Source organism: Mustela nigripes, chromosome 16 (genome assembly GCF_022355385.1).
Source record: "Mustela nigripes isolate SB6536 chromosome 16, MUSNIG.SB6536, whole genome shotgun sequence".
NCBI classification, from domain to species: domain Eukaryota; kingdom Metazoa; phylum Chordata; class Mammalia; order Carnivora; family Mustelidae; genus Mustela; species Mustela nigripes.
The window spans coordinates 37,103,534-37,120,819 of NC_081572.1; the positions used below are offsets into that span (position 1 = coordinate 37,103,534).

Consider the following 17,286-nt stretch of genomic DNA (forward strand, 5'->3'; position numbering starts at 1 on the left):
AGGAGGAAGCAGGCTCCCTGCTGAGCAAAGAGTCCGATGTGGGGCTCAATCCCAGGACCCTGGGATCATGATCTAAGCCAAAGGCAGAGGCTTTAACCCACTGAGCCACCCAGGCACGCCCCCCCCCTTTGCCTGCCTCTCTGCCTACTTGTGATCTCTGTCAAATAAATAAATAAAATCTAAAAAAAAAAAAAAAAAAAGACAATACAAGTACAAATGCAAACACACACACAGATTATCTAAAAAGGAACTACATAAGGGATTGTGAAGGTAACAAATTATAAAGAGACTATTAATCAGATAAAGACCTTATGTAAGAGACTGTTTCTTTTTAGTTGAAATACTGGTCCTTTTCTTGTGCTCTAGAAAGGGTTGTTTTTATTGGTTGATTTCGTTCGCTTCCCCCCTCTGAAGATCAAAAGTTATCATGAGAAAGGTAATATAAATGGTCTATAAATATGGTTACAGAGGCAAGTTAAAAAGAAAATCGGTACTCGGTGCTCAGTGGTTAAAGCCTCCGCCTTCAGCTCAGGTCATGATTCCTTAATCTGTTCTGTTATTTTTTTGGTCTCTATTTCATTTATTTCTACTCTAATCTTTACTATTTCCTTCCTTCTACCAGCTTTGTGCTTTCTTCTTTCTCTAGTTCCTTTAGATATAAGATAAGGTTGCGATTTTACTTGCTTCCTGAGTTGGCCCCAGGAAGGTACTGCTATAATCTTCCCTCTTAGAACAGCACTGCTGCATCCCAATTCTATCTAAATGCTCTCATCAGAAAACACAGGGTGAATGAATGGATAAAAAAGCAAGAGCCACCTATATGCTGCCCACAAGAGACTCACTTCAGACCTAAAGACACATGCAGACTGAAAATGAAGGGATGGAAACACATTAACCATGCAAATGGAAGCAAAAAGACAGGGTAGTAATACTTACACTGGACAAAACAGACCTTAAAACAAAGACTGTAAGGAGAGGAAAGATGGACACCACCTCATGAAGAAAACAATCTAACAAGAGAATACAATTATAAATATTAATGCACCCAACATGGGAGCACCCAAATACAAACTAATAATAGACATTACGTAAGAAACTGACAGTATTTCAATAGTAGCAGGGGACAACAACCTATTTACATCAGTGGATATATCATCTGCACAGAAAACCAATAAGGAAGCAGTGGCTTTGAATGACACATAGGACCAAATTTTTTTTTTAACAGATATATTCAGAACATTCCATCCAAAAACAGAATACACATTTTTGTGTGATTCCAAATGCACATGGAATATTCTCCAAAATAGATCAGATTGTAGGTCACAAAACAAGTCTCATAAATTCAAAAAGTCTGAAATCACATAATGCATATGACCACATGATCACAATGATATAAAACTAGATATCAACCACAACAAAAATTCTGAGAGAAGAACATAAATACATGGGGGCTGAACAAAATGCTCCTAAACAATGGGTGAGTCAACCATGAAATCAAAGAAATAAAAAAATACATGGAGACAAATGAAAATGAAAACATAACTGTCCAAAGTCTTTGGGATGCAGCAAAAGGTATTCTAAGAAGGAAGGTAAAAGCAATATAGGCTTACCCCAAAGAGCAAGAAAAATCTCACACCTAATCTTAATCTTAAATCTCACACCTTAAAGAGATAAAAAAAGAACAAAGCCCAAAGCCAGGAGAAGGAAGGAATCTAGATGGTTTTTTATAAAACAATCCTGCAATTATTTCATTTTTAGCTTTATAGCACAAAAGGCCTATCTGCTAATGTTATCCATAAGCTTCAACCAAAGTTACACTCAAGGCAGGGGCCCCTGGATGGCTTGGTCAGTTAAGGTGGTAACTTCAACTCTGGTCATGATCTCAGGGTCCTGGAAGCCAGCTCCATGTTGGGCTCCTTGCTCTGCAAGGAGTCTGCTTCTCCCTTTGCTATCCCTTCCTGCTGCCCCTGCCACTTATGCTCTCTCTCTCAAATAAATAAATAAAATCTTTTAAAAAAAGCAAGCAAGCAAGCAAGCAAGCAAGCTGAGGGTACACAAAATCTTTCTTCTCAATTTTCAGCCCTGACAAGCTCTCTACCCTCAGCTACAGATTTAAACAACTCTCAGACTTTAACAGTTTAGAAGGTCTTCACCATTTTCTAAAGCCATTATCTTATCTACTCCTACATTAGAACACAGAGGGCCTTTCACCTATTATGTTTGTGGTCACTGCTATTCAGATGAAGCCCCTAGGGCAGTACAGCAGGTTTGTAAAATGCACAGCAAGTTCTTTCCTAGACTATAAAAGCATGAGAAACACCAACTCTGTCTAGAGAGTTACTTCTCACTCAAAACCTAGTTCAGGGCACCTGGGTGGCTCAGTGGGTTAAGCCTCTGCCTTAACCCCCTCGGTTAAGGCTCAGGTCATAATCTCTGCTCAGCAGGGAGCCTGCTTCCCCCTCTCTCTGCCTGCCTCTTTGCCTACTTGTGATCTCTGTCAGATAAATCTTTAAAAACAAAACGAAACCAAAAACCCCATCTAGTTCACCTGCTTACCTCCCGTGATGTATTGGCAAGTGTTTGCGATGGATTCCATGACTTCCTTCCACAAAAGCATTGGGAGGCTTATGGTACACGGAAGCCAAAGATCCAATGTGGCAGATCAGCTCATCCAGCAGAGTTGGCTCGATAAGATCTGTCTCCTCAGAGATCAGTGGCTTCTCAGACAAGACTACTTCTTTGGCTGTGACAGGGTCCGTTGAGAGAAGGCGCCAATAAATATAGCCCCGGTCTCGAAGGTCAGGATTATCAGAATCCTAATGAAAGGTAAGGGCAAGAAGGTTTAAATGGAACTTTTCTCCATACAAAAACCCAGCCTACTTAACTTTTTATCAAGGCAATGCTGTAGTGATTTATAAAGAGTTGGCTGTTAGGATATTTAAACTCAGGTGCCTAGCTGGCTCAGTGAGTTAAGCATCTGCCTTCGGCTTAGGTCATGATCCCAGAGACCCAGGATCCAGCTCCCTGGATCAGCTTCCTGCTCAGCTGGGAAGCCTGCTTCTCCCTTCTCCTCTGCACCTCCCACCCCATTTGAGCGCTCTCTCACTCTCAAATAAATACGTAAAACCTTAAAAAAAATATTTACACTCAACTTTGTTGTAACACAGTCATAATTCTACAATCTCTAATGCTTCAAGGAATTTAAATATAAATTGAGATGGGTTAGTCCTAAGACGGAAATTCAAGGGAAGTTGGGAAAAGGAAAACAGAAGTTTAATCTGGTAAAAATTAATTCCTCGAGAAGGCCTTGGAACATAAAAATAACGTTTTTTTAACTGCTATAAATATTAGCAGGATTACTCATGAAATATACCTCACAAATATTTCACCTGTACTTTCTTTCCTCATTCAAGGATTTACTAAGTATCTCCTGTGGTTGAGACACTAGGCTCTGGAAGTAAAGGATGACAACACACAGTGCCTGACTTTGACACGCTCTGAGTACTAATTATTACCATACAGAATGGGAAGTACTATTTTTTAAACCAATAAAAAATTTTCAAAGACAGCATGAAACTGAGTGCTTCCCAAAGGAGTGACATTTTGTGGGGGGGGGGGGGGACAGAAGGAGGAGAATTTTTTTTTTAAGATTTTATTATTCAAGAGAGAACACAAGCAAGAGGAGGGGTAACGGGGGAAGAACAAGCAGACTTCATGCTGAGTGAGAAGCCGGACATGGGGATCAATCCCAGAACCCTGAGATCATGACCCCATCGAAGTCAGACACTTAACAGACCAAGCCACCCTGGCACCTCCACAAAGGGGTGACCTCTTAATTTTTTTTTTTCTGTAGTAGTTTTAAAATAATTTTATACATACTCACTGCTAAGAAAAAAAAATTATCAATGCCACATCACAATTAGAAATTTGTTTTTTTTTTATTTTTTATTTTTTTTTTTAAGATTTTTTTATTTATTTATCAGAGAGGGGGAGAGAGCGAGCACAGGCAGACAGAATGGCAGGCAGAGGCAGAGGGAGAAGCAGGCTCCCTGCTGAGCAAGGAGCCCAATGTGGGACTCGATCCCAGGACGCTGGGATCATGACCTGAGCCGAAGGCAGCTGCTTAACCAACTGAGCCACCCAGGCGTCCCCACAATTAGAAATTTGTAATATAAAAATAAGTCTCTGATGATCCTCGCTGGCTCAGTTGGTAGAGTTAACAACTTTTATTCTGGGGTCCTGAGTTCAAGCCCTATGCTGGGTGTAGAGATTACTTAAACACAAAATCTTTAGGGGCGCCTGGGTGGCTCAGTAGGTTAAGCCTCTGCTTTCGGCTTATGTCATGATCCAGGGTCCTGGGATCGAGCCCCACATCAGGCTCTGCTCAGCAGGGAGCCTGCTTCACCCCCCCTCTCTGCCTACCTCTCGGCCTACTTGTGATCTCTCTCTGTCAAATTAAAAAATAAAATCTTTAAAAAAAATTTTAAAAACTTTAACAAACAGGGGCATCTGGGTGGCTCAGTTGTTTAAGCGTCTGCCTTCAGCTCTGGTCATGATCCCAGAGTCTTGGGATTGAACCCCACACTGGGCTCTCTGCTCAGTGGGGAAGACTGCTTTTTCCTTTCCCTCTGCCCCTCTCCCTGGCTCAAGCTCTCCCACTCTCTATCCTACTCTGTCAAATAAACAAATAAAATATTTTTAAAAATAAATAATTAAAATAAATAAAAATTTTAAGTCTTCCCAAACATCCAACCCTTCCCCACTTTAACCCTCCAGTGTGATATGTATCCTTCCAGAAAGCTCCTCAGCGTACATGTATTCATTTTATACAAAACTAGTTTCACATTATTTACTGCGCTGCAAGGTACTTTCCACATTAGCACATACACCTGCAATTTTCCCTATATATACAGCACCGCATTATCACTAAGGCCTTTTAATGGACATTTAGATTCCTGCCTCTTTCTCCCTCCCTCCTGCCATTCATTCATTCACTCATTCATTCATGTGATCATTAGGGAGTGGAAATAAATATCCTGGTATCTACCTCTCAGAGTATGTGTACGGTGGCATGTATGACCATGCTGTTCCACTGCCACAACAGTAAGTCCCTGTTGCAGTTATCTGTATTTAAAATACTACAAAAATATTTTCTTCAAAATTGGGCCAATCTGAGTGCTTCCATGTGAGCTGCTAAGTAAGCAGATGAACTGGTTTATGATTTAGCCACGTAAGGCACTTAGCATTCATCTTTTTTTTTTTTTTTTAAGATTTTATTTATTTATTTGACAGAGAGAGATCACAAGTAGGCAGAGACACAGGCAGAGAGAGAGAAGGAGGAAGCAGGCTCCCTGCTGAGCAGAGAGCCCAATGTGTGGGGCTCGATCCCAGGACCCTGGGATCATGACCCGAGCTGAAGGCAGAGGCTTTAACCCACTGAGCCACCCAGGCGCCCCAGCATTCGTCTTAATACGAGCAGTGAACCCAATGGTTTTGACTACATGGTTTTATATGGTTTTTCTTCAGTTATATATTATTTAATTTGCATCCACAGTGGATTACTGGTTTAAAAAAAAAAAAGCATAAAGAATACCAAGATACGGCAAGTTAGTTAATAGAGTATCAAAACTGTAAACATAACTTAAGATAATCTTTATCACATACACAGGGAGCATCACCAGAAGTACATATATATATATATATCATACATACACACCATATCAAAATGTTTGTAGTATTTGAAATGCCAGAGTTAAAAAAAGGAAACAGTGATAGTACCCAATTTAAATGATTTTGTTTTGTTTTTGAGGAGTCAGGTAATTCATTTATAAATAGCAGCCTGAAACCTCCTCAGATTTTCATTTGGAAACAAACTTTGAAGATTATAAAATATAAATAAACTGGGGCGCCTGGGTGGCTCAGCGGGTTAAAGCCTCTGCCTTTGGCTCAGGTCATGAGCCCAGGATCCTAGGATCGAGCCCCACATCGGGCTCTCTGCTGGGCTGGGAGCCTGCTTCCTCCTCTCTCTCTGCCTGTCTCTCTGCCTACTTGTGATCTCTGTCTGTCAAATAAATAAATAAAATCTTTAAAAAAATATACATATATATATAAATAAACTGATTTTTTAATAGCGTAGAATATGAGTTTCTCAAAATAACAGGTCAGGAAAGCAATCCTACCCCAGCTTTTGTTGATACATAAATTAAAAGTTAAATCTTTTTTTTTTTTTTTTTTTTAGATTTTATTTATTTATTTGACAGAGATCACAAGCAGGCAGAGAGAGAGGAGGAAGCAGGCTCCCTGCTGAGCAGAGAGCCCGATGTGGGGCTCGATCCCAGAACCCTGAGATCATGACCTGAGCCAAAGGCCGAGGCTTTAACCCACTGAGCCACCCAGGCACCCTAAATGTTAAATCTTAATTTATATACTCAATCTCCAAAGCATACCATTTGAAATTCATAGACTAATTATGCTTTTTATTATATAATTAAAATGAATAATGCACCTCATTGACTGGGAAATTCAGTCTTCTGTCTTTACAAATTAGTAATACTGATGAGGTATTAAACTTTAAAATACAATTTAATAATATATTGATTAAAATACTTTTTTACTTCAAATTATTTATTTCCTCCATTGAACACATACTTAACCAAATGGCAAAAAGAAAAAATTCCTGTGGGTATTTACAAAATTATGTACATCTATAAAAAAAGGTTTGAGGACTTCTCCTCCCCTAACAAATTCAAAACACTGCAATAGGGCAAAATGCTGCATACAGAATCAATGGATTAAAGGGTAAACAGACAGGGGGTGCCTAGATGGCTCAGTTACGTCTGACTCTTTTTTATTTTTATTTTTTAAAGACTTTACTTATTTATTTGAGAGAGAGAGAGCAAGAACGAGCTGGGGGTGAGGGGAAAGGCAGAGTAAGAAGCAGACACTCCACTGGGCAGGAAGCCTGATAAAGGGCTGGATCCCAGGACCCTGAGATCACAACCTGAACTGAAGGCAGACGCTTAACAGACTGAGCCACCCAGGCATCCCCAGTTCAATCTGACTCTTGATTTTGGTTTAGGTCTACAGGATCATGAGATTGAGTCTCATGTTGGGCTCTGTGCTGGGCATGGAGCCTGCTTGAGATTCTCTTTCTCCCTTTCCCTCTGGCCCTCTACCACATGCTCTCTCTCAAAAAAAAAAAAAAAAAAGAAAAGAAAAGAAAAGAAAGAAAGAAAGGATATACACACTGTAAATCTTAATAGACACAGACTTTAAAAATCAGACCCAGTTAAGGACTTGGGACATGAAAATACAAACTTTTTATGATTTTAGGGGCCATAATGTGTTTGGTGGCTCAGAAAATTTGGTTTTAGATCTGTTTTTCTGCTAGCCCCAGAGTTCCTTGACAGGATCGGGGTGGGGGGGGGGGGGGCGGAGTCCATTTCTAAAAATCTGAGAGCTTCCAAAATAATTCTTCTCAGGCAAGCTCTAAAAGAACAATTCTTACACTGGACTGTGAGCATTAGCATACACCAGGAAAGGCCACTCAGCAGCAGATTCTAGGGCCACAGAGTTTCATTCATTATGTCAGGAGCAGGCCCAGGAACTGACACTTGCAACAAGCAACACAGGTGATTTTGATGATGGTGGTTTCTAGTTCACAGATAGAGAAGTCTTCATCTTAATTTTTCTTTCATACACTATACAGGGTAATTTTTAAAGTCTGGACACTTCTGTGTATATTCTTAACTAACTCCTCTCTAACTACCAAAGCAAAGAAGACAAATCTTTAAAATGAAGTTTTGGATTCAAGGGTTCATTTTCTTTCCCCTAATAATATTTCTAATTATACCACCACTTTATTTAAAATTAGAAGCATAAATATTTCACATATACTTTACTGAATTCTCAGCACAGGTAAAAAATAGTATTAACTCTACTGTAGAGATGGGAGAAGAGCTATATTAGAAAGAAATGTGCTCAGTCACGTCCTGAACCAGAGATGTGGCAGAAACAGAATCCCATCACCCAATTCCAATTAATACAACTTAGCAGATCACACTGCCCTCAATTTAAATTGGTACCAACCAAAAGTACTAGGTTCAGTGGCTCTTCCTGCCCATGGGTCTTGTCCCTGTGCTTTAGTAAAACCACCCTTTTGCACCAGGGTGTATGTGTGTGTGTGTGTGTGTATTAGGTTATTATTCCACAAACTTGAGGGGGGGGAAAAAAGGAGACAAAACTTCCAGTAGAAATTATATATATGCACAATAATAATAATAATTACATATATATGCATAATATATAAACATGCTTGTTATTTGCTAACTCTTCAGATCTCATTAACTGGACAGAAAAGGCAGGGCTAGGGAAACTGCTTAGTAATTATTTATAACCAAGTATGAAATAATCATTCACAATGATCTTAAAACTACTAAGTTCACTTATATGTATGGGTAATGCACAAGAGTGCTTCAAGCAGGGAAAAGAAGGGAATGCGTAGTCTCAAAGTCATCCCTGACCTTTAGACTGGAGAAGCAGCACAGCACAGTAGAGAAGGGCAAAGATGCTGAAGCCAGGCTTCCAGGGTTTGAGTCCTAACTCTGCCCCATACTAACAGGGCCATGTCCTAGTTTATTCATGTATAAAATAGGAATAATACCAGGGCGCCTGGGTGGCTCAGATGGTTAAGGTTCTGCCTCCAGCTCAGGTTGTGATCCCAGGCTCCTACGACCAGAGCCCCATGTTGGGCTCCCTGCTGGGCAGGGAATCTGCTTTTCCCTCTCCCTCTGCCCCTCCCCCTGCTCACGGTCTCTCTATCGGTCTGTCGCAAATGAATAAATAAAATTAAAAAAAAAAAAGAAAAAGGAATACAACAGTAGCAACCCTTACTGAGATTAAGTTAATATGTAAAGTACTTACTAGAATGCCTGGCACATAGTAAGCACAACACAAATGGTTATTATTAAAGATTCTACACTAGTCCTTGTACAAAAAGTCTATAATCAGGAATGTCTGATGGTTTACTTATATCTGCCCTGTCCTAGGAAAGGACTTAGCAAAGCTTACAAAAATGCATCTAAGGCTAGAGAGCCTAAGTCAAACTAAAAAGAGAAAAATGCATGCCACAATAACCTATACATTTTCTACAGGAGATACCTAAATTTGATTCTAAGGTTTACAGCTGATACAAACAAGAAACCTAGTCAGGTAAGCTATTCAGATGGGTGGTTAACTACATACCAATGCGGAGGAGAATCCAAAAGTGGTTAGGACTTTGATGGGACCTCACAGAGAAAAAAACATATACATGGAGTAACAAATAATTTTGACAACAGATCCAAAGAGGACAGTTTTTCATGATAACCCCTACTACAAGGTGACAGGATCCATACAGTTTAATAAATGAAATTCTATTAGGGGCAGGGTAAAATGCAGTATAGCTAGCCAGCCCTCTAATAATTTGGCTTGATTCAGTGGTGAATTTCGACTATCAGTAAGAATAGAGTCCTTATATCCTTTAAGCAATGCTCCCCAAACACTTTATCTCAGGCAAGTTTTGACAAATACTAGGGGATGACAAGACTGAGGTTTGAACTCTTGAAAAGAATCCAAAATACAGCTCTCTGATGATGCCTTTTAAATACAGACCCATAAGACTTAAATAGGAGATGGAGGTAGGGCTGAAAACTTGTGAATTACAAGGGGAACCTATCAAGGACAGTTGCTTGATTATAGGACTATCCTTACCTGCAGATGAGCAGAGAGAAAGGCCCAGATTCTCTTTAGAAACTTGTTTTAAATTCATCCTAACACAGATCCAAATGAATGATCAAGGGTCTAAGACTAGGAAGTCTAGAATGCTCCCTTCAACACAGGTAATATTAAATAACCACTGCCTTGATGGTTATAGAAACTGCTTTGCTTCAGGCAAAAAGGAAGATACTTAAAAGGGAAGTTCAAAAAAAAAAAAACACCACTTCAAAGAACTCTAACAAATACATTTTATAAGATGTAAAATTAGTAACAGGAAAGACGACAAGTTAGAACTAGGCAAAGTATTGTGAAAGGATTTTATTTTATTTTATTTTATTATTATTTTTTTTAAAGATTTTATTAATTTATTTGACAGAGAGAAAGATCACAAGTAGGCAGAGAGTCAGGCAGAGAGAGAGGAGGAAGCAGGCTCCCGCTGAGCAAAGAGCCTGATGTGGGGCTCGATCCCAGGACACTGAGATCATGACCTGAGCCGAAGGCAGCGGCTTAATCCACTGAGCCACCCAGGCGCCCCATGTGAAAGGATTTTAAATTCTGATAAAATACCACTATAAAGAGATGAATAATAAAAATGATAAACTGAGTATCTGACTCAGATCTATATAGATACACACCTGAACTTCTGACAGCCTGCTACACTCAGCCTGTTCATAAATTCAATTAAGAACATAACTAAATTATGAATTGATGATTACTATTCTAGTTACACTAGGTAAAATAAATTATTTTGATCTCAGTGGATCTAAAACAATGACCTGATCTCTATGGCCGGCTGCCACATTCCTGAAATCAGAACTCATCCTAGGGAGGACCAAAAATATCCAATAATTAAGGAGGCAGCATAAGTACTTTAAAATTCTTTAAAGAGACAGGCAATCAACTCTAGAAGGTAGAACAATACCTGAGACCTTTGTCAAGGCATTTACCAGCATGGTACTTTGATATGAATCTAAAACTAAGTCCACCAAAAGGAAAGAGATGCAAGTGAATCACCCAGTATCACTGAGACTCAATGTCATTTTCATATGGTAGGTCCTTCATTGACAGTAAAAAAATCTAAGTTCAATTTTCATGAACTATGATAAAAACTGGTAAAGCCAAAGAACTAGCTATAATTCAGTGGTATAAGAGACACTGTTTTTATATTTTAACAGGTTCTAAAGACTTCACCCTTTTCAATTAAAATCTCTCCAAATGGGTCTTCTTAGAGTTTCCTAATTTCCAAAACATAACACCAGACAACCAAACCCACGCTTTTTCTAGATTTCATACCTGTGTTGCCAAACTCAAGACTTGCTGTACCAGCTCCTGTGTTTCTGATGGTTTCTTGAGAAACAGCTTCACGATGGCAGTAAGCAGAGTGAGCTGCACCTAAGAGCGTGACATAATTTAACAGATAAAGTGAAAGGCATCTGCATTATTCCCTACCATCATTTCCAAAGTAGTGCTTACCACCTATGAATTACTATGGGGGCTTCTGACAAAGCTAGAACTCAGCCATTATCAAAAACAGCAGGTCTTGGGGCACCTGGGTGGCTCAGTGGGTTAAGCCGCTGCCTTCGGCTCAGGTCATGATCTCAGGGTCCTGGGATCGAGTCCCGCATCGGGCTCTCTGCTCAGCAGGGAGCCTGCTTCCCCCTCTCTCTCTGCCTGCCTCTCCATCTACTTGTGATTTCTCTCTGTCAAATAAATAAAATCTTTAAAAAAAAAAAAACAACAGCAGGTCAAAGGTATTCATCAATTAAGAACTTGGTAGCCTCTTATCCCCAAACTGCATTTTTGGCATCAAAAATTGCTTGATTATTTATAAAATCCTTTATTATACACTTCTGCCAAAAGATACAACTTAGGGAGAATTAAGGAATTATCTGTCATATTAGAACAAGAGCCAAAAAACAGTAAAATCATACCAGATCATGGCTAATTAAGAGTGGGTTGCTGAACCATACACAAAGCCACAGGCTTATATGCATTCCTCATAAAGCCCATTCAAATTACTAAGGCAAGGGGCACCTTGGTGGCTCAGTGGGTTAAAGCCTCTGGCTTTGGCTCAGGTCATGATCCCAGGGTCCTGGGATCGAGTCCCACATCAGGCTCTCTGCTCAGCAGGGAGCCTGCTTCCCTTCCTCTCTCTGCCTGCCTCTCTGCCTGCTTGAGATCTCTGTCTAATAAATAAATAAAATCTTTTAAAAAAAATTACTAAGGCGAATTATATACATGACCTTCAAAGTGCAGTGTGAGTGCAAATGCCAGGGGAAAAGGGTTTTATAATTTATCTGCTTGTCCAGGCCTGTGGCTCTGAGGTCACCTCTTCATTTTGGTAGAGGACAGACAGAAGATGTGGGGGGAGTCTTAACCACCCACAGAGAATCTTTCCAAACTGCACATGCTAGTCCTTACCCCAGCCCTAGGTGAGAGCACCTGCTAACCATTAGGAACAGGAATAGGTCATCATTTACTGGTAAGAGAAAATTAAAGAGTGGGAACTACTGCTCTCAGCCAGTAGTTATTAGAGCATGGTTTTGGACCACTGGCAGCAGCAGCACCTGAATCCAGTAAGAAATGAAAATGCTTAAGCCCATTTCAGACCCAATGAGTCAGAAACACTAAGGAGGGGGCCCAGAAACCCGTGTTTTAACAAACTCTCTAGGTTCATTCAAGTTTGAGAACCACTGGTCTAAGGCAGATTTGTCCCACCAGAAATTAGCACAAATGAAAAGATCCCTTTGGGGAGAAAATGTACATTCTATATATACATAAATTCTCTCTCTCTCTCTCTCTCTCTCTCACACACACACACACACACACACACACACACACACAGAGTAAAGTGCATAACCTTTACTTTCCCTGAAATCTTCCCCAAAAGATCACACACAGAACACAGATGAGAACTTACCTGGGTGCTCTCGTCATGAAAACCCTCCAGGAAGCTCTCTAGTAACTCATCTGCATTGTCAATTCTCTCAGCATATTCTCCCACAATCCAAATCATAGCTGCTCGGGCGTCTGGTTCATCCAGTGAGTCTAAATTCTCACACAGAGTGGCAATGATACTTTCATACCTGGTTTAACAAAACGAACTAGCATTACACTGAGCACAATGGAGAACTGTATTTAACAATGAAAGCTAAAAACAAAACCACCAACAACGTACCGTAAACCAAACCACCAAACTATAAAAATTTTTGTCAAGAGAATGCACAGGCTTTAAGCCAGAAGATTGTCTTAAGTTTCCCTTCAATTACATTTTCATAACTGACCATAAACTGTTATAAAAGCTCATCAGATACTCTTTTCACAAGGAAAAATTAACCTGTGGTATAATATAATACCACTAATTACAATTTCTAACAATCTTTCTTATTACCTAGATCAGAGAATTTTCCTATGTATTATCCCACTTTGCCTTCACGGTAAAGGAACAGAAATTCTGCTATACTTTTAGGAAAGAGTTAGACAACAGCAGCATCCAGACTACAAACAGTAATTTCATCTACTAATCTACTAACTCTGCTTTTTATGGAGATTTTAAGTTCCTTCCTCCCAACGCATCCATACTAAGGACTCGTTCCTCCAAAGAAACAAATAATTCAAGTATTTATTTTTATTTGCACCGGTCTATAGTGCTATCATTTGCCACATTGAATCCATCTCCTTGGCTAAGGTCATTTTAAACATAAAAATGACAATGTGGGCATGCCTGGGTGGTGCAGTTGGTTGAACGCCTGACTCCTGGTTTCAGCTCAGATCATGATCTTGGGGTCTTAGGATCAAACCCCACATCGGGCTCTGTGCTAAGAGTTTTCTCCCCCTGTCTTCCCCCCCGACTTGCTTGCTCTCTCAAAAATAAATAAATCTTTAAAAAACTGACAATAAGTAATAAATGGGATGTAGACCACTGAATAGTACATTTAATTGTTTGCCCTACTTCCACTAATTAAACCACATTCTTGATTGATAGCACTTTCTTAAGCTGTCATAACCCCTTATTAATAGAAACCAGAAATGGACACATTTCTCCACTAACCACAATGAAATATACATCTCCACCCTTAATCTTTCTAAACTTAGAAATCCAACTCTCCTCTTTCCTAGGAGAGTGGTAATACCTTTTTCCCAAAAATACCACTTCTAAAATTTTAAAAAATGTATAAGTAATGCTAAATAAACCACTACTTTGCTAAATAAAGTATCTCTTCTAATTCTGAGTCCACCAACGAAGTTAACTTATTGCAAGCTGCTCCATTTAACACTATCTTTAAAGACTAATCAGAATCTTCAGCAAAATACCTCTATGATTATATGGTAAAATGAGATATAGGATGCTTACAAGACCTGCTCTTATTTCGCCCTTTCAGGTCCTTTAATCACTTGCCTTCAAAATCAAACCTAATTAAGTGTTTTTGCTTCATCGGCTAAGAGGGCTCAATGTGAAATATTTATGGAGTGCAACTGTAGATTTTGCACACCTTTATGGGAATAGCTATAATACTGCAGAAACAGAGACTCTGATAATTCGTAACATGTTCTAGAACTTTCTACAAAGTAGTAGGTAACATGTAAAGTAAACAGTGCAACTGTCACCCTCCTGGCTTTTACAACTATGTAGCTATTTATCATTCAAACTGAAACATTTATTTCTGAGAGTGAAAAGAAGCACAAATGCCCTGTAATAGGCATAAACTGAAATATGCCTGGAAAGTCTGTAATACGTGGGCTTTCTATTTAATAGTAACGTCACCAAAAAAGAATCTAGTCATCTGCAGTATATGCCAGCTAACGGTCATTCAGCTTCGAATCCTCTCAAAGTAATAAAACAGGATGAAAAACCAGGTTTTTATCCCTGTGGTAACCACCTGATATAGTGGTAACCACCTGATATATATATTTTAACATTAAAAAAAACTTTAGTGTTTTTAATTGTTTAATTTAAAAAGTATTTTTCATAATAAAGTATCCTATTTTAATAAAGTATCCTATTATGACCAGTTATTTTACAAAGAATAATTCTTACCTACCCAATTTCAAAGTGCCTTACTTAAACATTTCCTAAATGATCTGAGGAAGAAGGTAGAAGTATTTGGACATACTTGTTGGGGTATTTGCGAAAGATGTCCCTGATGACGACAATTGCCTCTTGGACCACATAATTTACTTTGGTCTGGATGAGATCAAGCAATGTGCTCACACAACGCTCTGCAGATTGCTACAAAAATGAACATAATAAATGACAAGTCAGATGGTCTCCCAATAATGCAACTTCAACATAAAAATAACTTTGAAATAGTCTGGATGAGATCAAGCAATGTGCTCATACAATGCTCTGCAGATTAAATAAGTCAGATGGTCTCTTCAATAACGAAACTTCAACATAAAAATATATGTTTATAAAAAAATAAAAAATTATATTAAAAAATAACTTTGAAACATACAAGTGCACCAACTAAACTAAACTAAAAGATCAGGCACTTAATTTGACCAAGCTATACTAGAGGCTAGGCTATTTGATGGAGATACCCAGAAGTTCCAGATATAGCCCAAATTTTATTCATTGCAACACATACTGACAAATAAGTTGAGTCAAAATAATCATCTTGGATAGCCACAGAAAACAGAAATGAGAAGAAAGAATGAGTCAAGGTAGGAGGAAAGAAGAATGAAAGAATAAGCCAAAGTAGATCTTTTTCTGGAGTTCATGGGTAAGTGGAGACAGCAGACAGCATCTTTAAATGTCTTAAAGTGAAACTGCCAAATTGCACATGTGCATACAAGTATATTCTCCAGGGAAAATATATTCCATAGCTTTCATTATATTTTCAAAATTATCTGTGACTCAAAAAACTAAGGAAAATTTGCCATCTTCTGAACTATAAAACTGAAAGTCTACAGCCTTAAACTGCAATTTTCCCCAGCCTATACTTTATAAAATTTAATCTCATCTTTTATTAATGAAGGGACTTGGGAGAATACAAGTGATAAAGCTAACATACTGAAACTGTAAGTCACAGCTTTTAAAAGGCTAAGGATTTCAGTCAAGAGATCCTAAAAATCAAGGACTGATTTATCATATATCACAATGTACTATGATAGGTCACTCTATTACCTCCCTCCTGATAAGATTCAACAGAAAGTACACAGCATCGCCTAAGACTGAAGATGAACATTACCAAATCTCTAGATTTAATTATCTACAGGGGATGGCAGAATGAGAAAAAAACAGTATCACTAAAATACAACCAGCCAAATCCAGACCCCAGAAAACTGTACAAGCCTAATGACCTAGTCCCTTTAATAAATGGCACCAAAAGTAAGTAAGTTATGACTTACGAGACATTAACTAAATGCAATGTGCGGATCTTCTTTAGATTTTTATTTGAACAAACCAACTATAAAAAGACACTGAAGGAGCGCCTGGGTGGCTCAGTGGGTTAAAGCCTCTGCCTTTGGCCCATGTCATCATCCCGGGGTCCTCGGATCAAGCCCCGCATCGGGCTCTCTGCTCAGCAGGGAGCCTGCTTCCTCCTCCCTCTGCCTGCCTCTCTGCCTACTTGTGATCTCTGTCTGTCAAATAAATAAATAAAATCTTAAAAAAAAAAAAAAGACACTGAAACACAACTAAGGAAAATTGAACATGGGCAGGGTCTCCAATGAGATTAAGAATTATTGTTAGTTATTGGGTACAGTAATGGTATTGTGACGATATATTTTTTTAGGGACCCTCCTATTAGATACACACACTGGACTACTCTAGTAAGATCCTATCTGGGATCTGCATTAAAATTCAATAGCACTCCACTCCCTGAAGGAGAGAGTGAAGATAAAAGCAGCAACATGTTGATATTTGTTCAAAATGGATGAGGTATACACGAGAGCTCATTATCAATTCTTCTTTAGTGGAAACTCTACGTTAGCCTGAAAACTACGATAATAAAATCTTTTAAAGGTACTAAGTTAAATCACTCCAAGCAATTAAATGAAAACAAAATTGCATCTTGAGGTTATTCATATGATGACTCTGTTGCACCATGAAATGATTCTGCCATCTTTATGTATTTTTTCCACTTTTGGATTCTATTTTATTAATTTTTAGTTAGTTTTTCCTGTGCAGTTACTGCAATAGCAAAATAACTGGAAAAATTTAAACATATAAATTGTGATCAATTATAAAGTAAATAGGATAAGGTCTTTAAGATTTAAATTATCATAAATTAAATAATATAGATATAGTGGCTAACACAGGGCTTGATATAAAGCTCACATTTAGTGAGCCCTTCCTATCATTATTATAATAAAGACAAAAGGCCATTTCCTATGATGCATCAATATTTGGAAAGCATTTAAGTCTGGGACAGTAATTTTCAAGGAAATTGTCATCTCAACCATACTGCTTTTGGGTTAAAGAAAAAAAAAAAAGCCTACCATTTATTACAGCAGTACGGCAGAGGGGCAAGGGTAAACATCCAATCACTATTCAGACAAAAAAGTCTGGAAACAGAGAAAGGCATA

At 38.6% G+C, this 17,286-nt stretch overlaps 1 protein-coding gene across 2 annotated transcripts in view; it reads right to left on the reverse strand.

Moving 5' to 3' along the window:
• Positions 1–17,286, reverse strand: part of AP2B1 (adaptor related protein complex 2 subunit beta 1) — a 127,722-nt gene that overhangs the window by 63,582 nt on the left and 46,854 nt on the right. For both annotated transcript variants that reach the window (XM_059380553.1, XM_059380552.1), the window contains exons 10-13: positions 14,871–14,986; positions 12,677–12,842; positions 11,050–11,148; positions 2,557–2,816 (exon numbers count right to left, since the gene is read on the reverse strand). In XM_059380553.1, the coding sequence (XP_059236536.1) occupies positions 2,557–2,816; positions 11,050–11,148; positions 12,677–12,842; positions 14,871–14,986 (641 nt within the window). The remainder of the gene's footprint in view (positions 1–2,556; positions 2,817–11,049; positions 11,149–12,676; positions 12,843–14,870; positions 14,987–17,286) is intronic.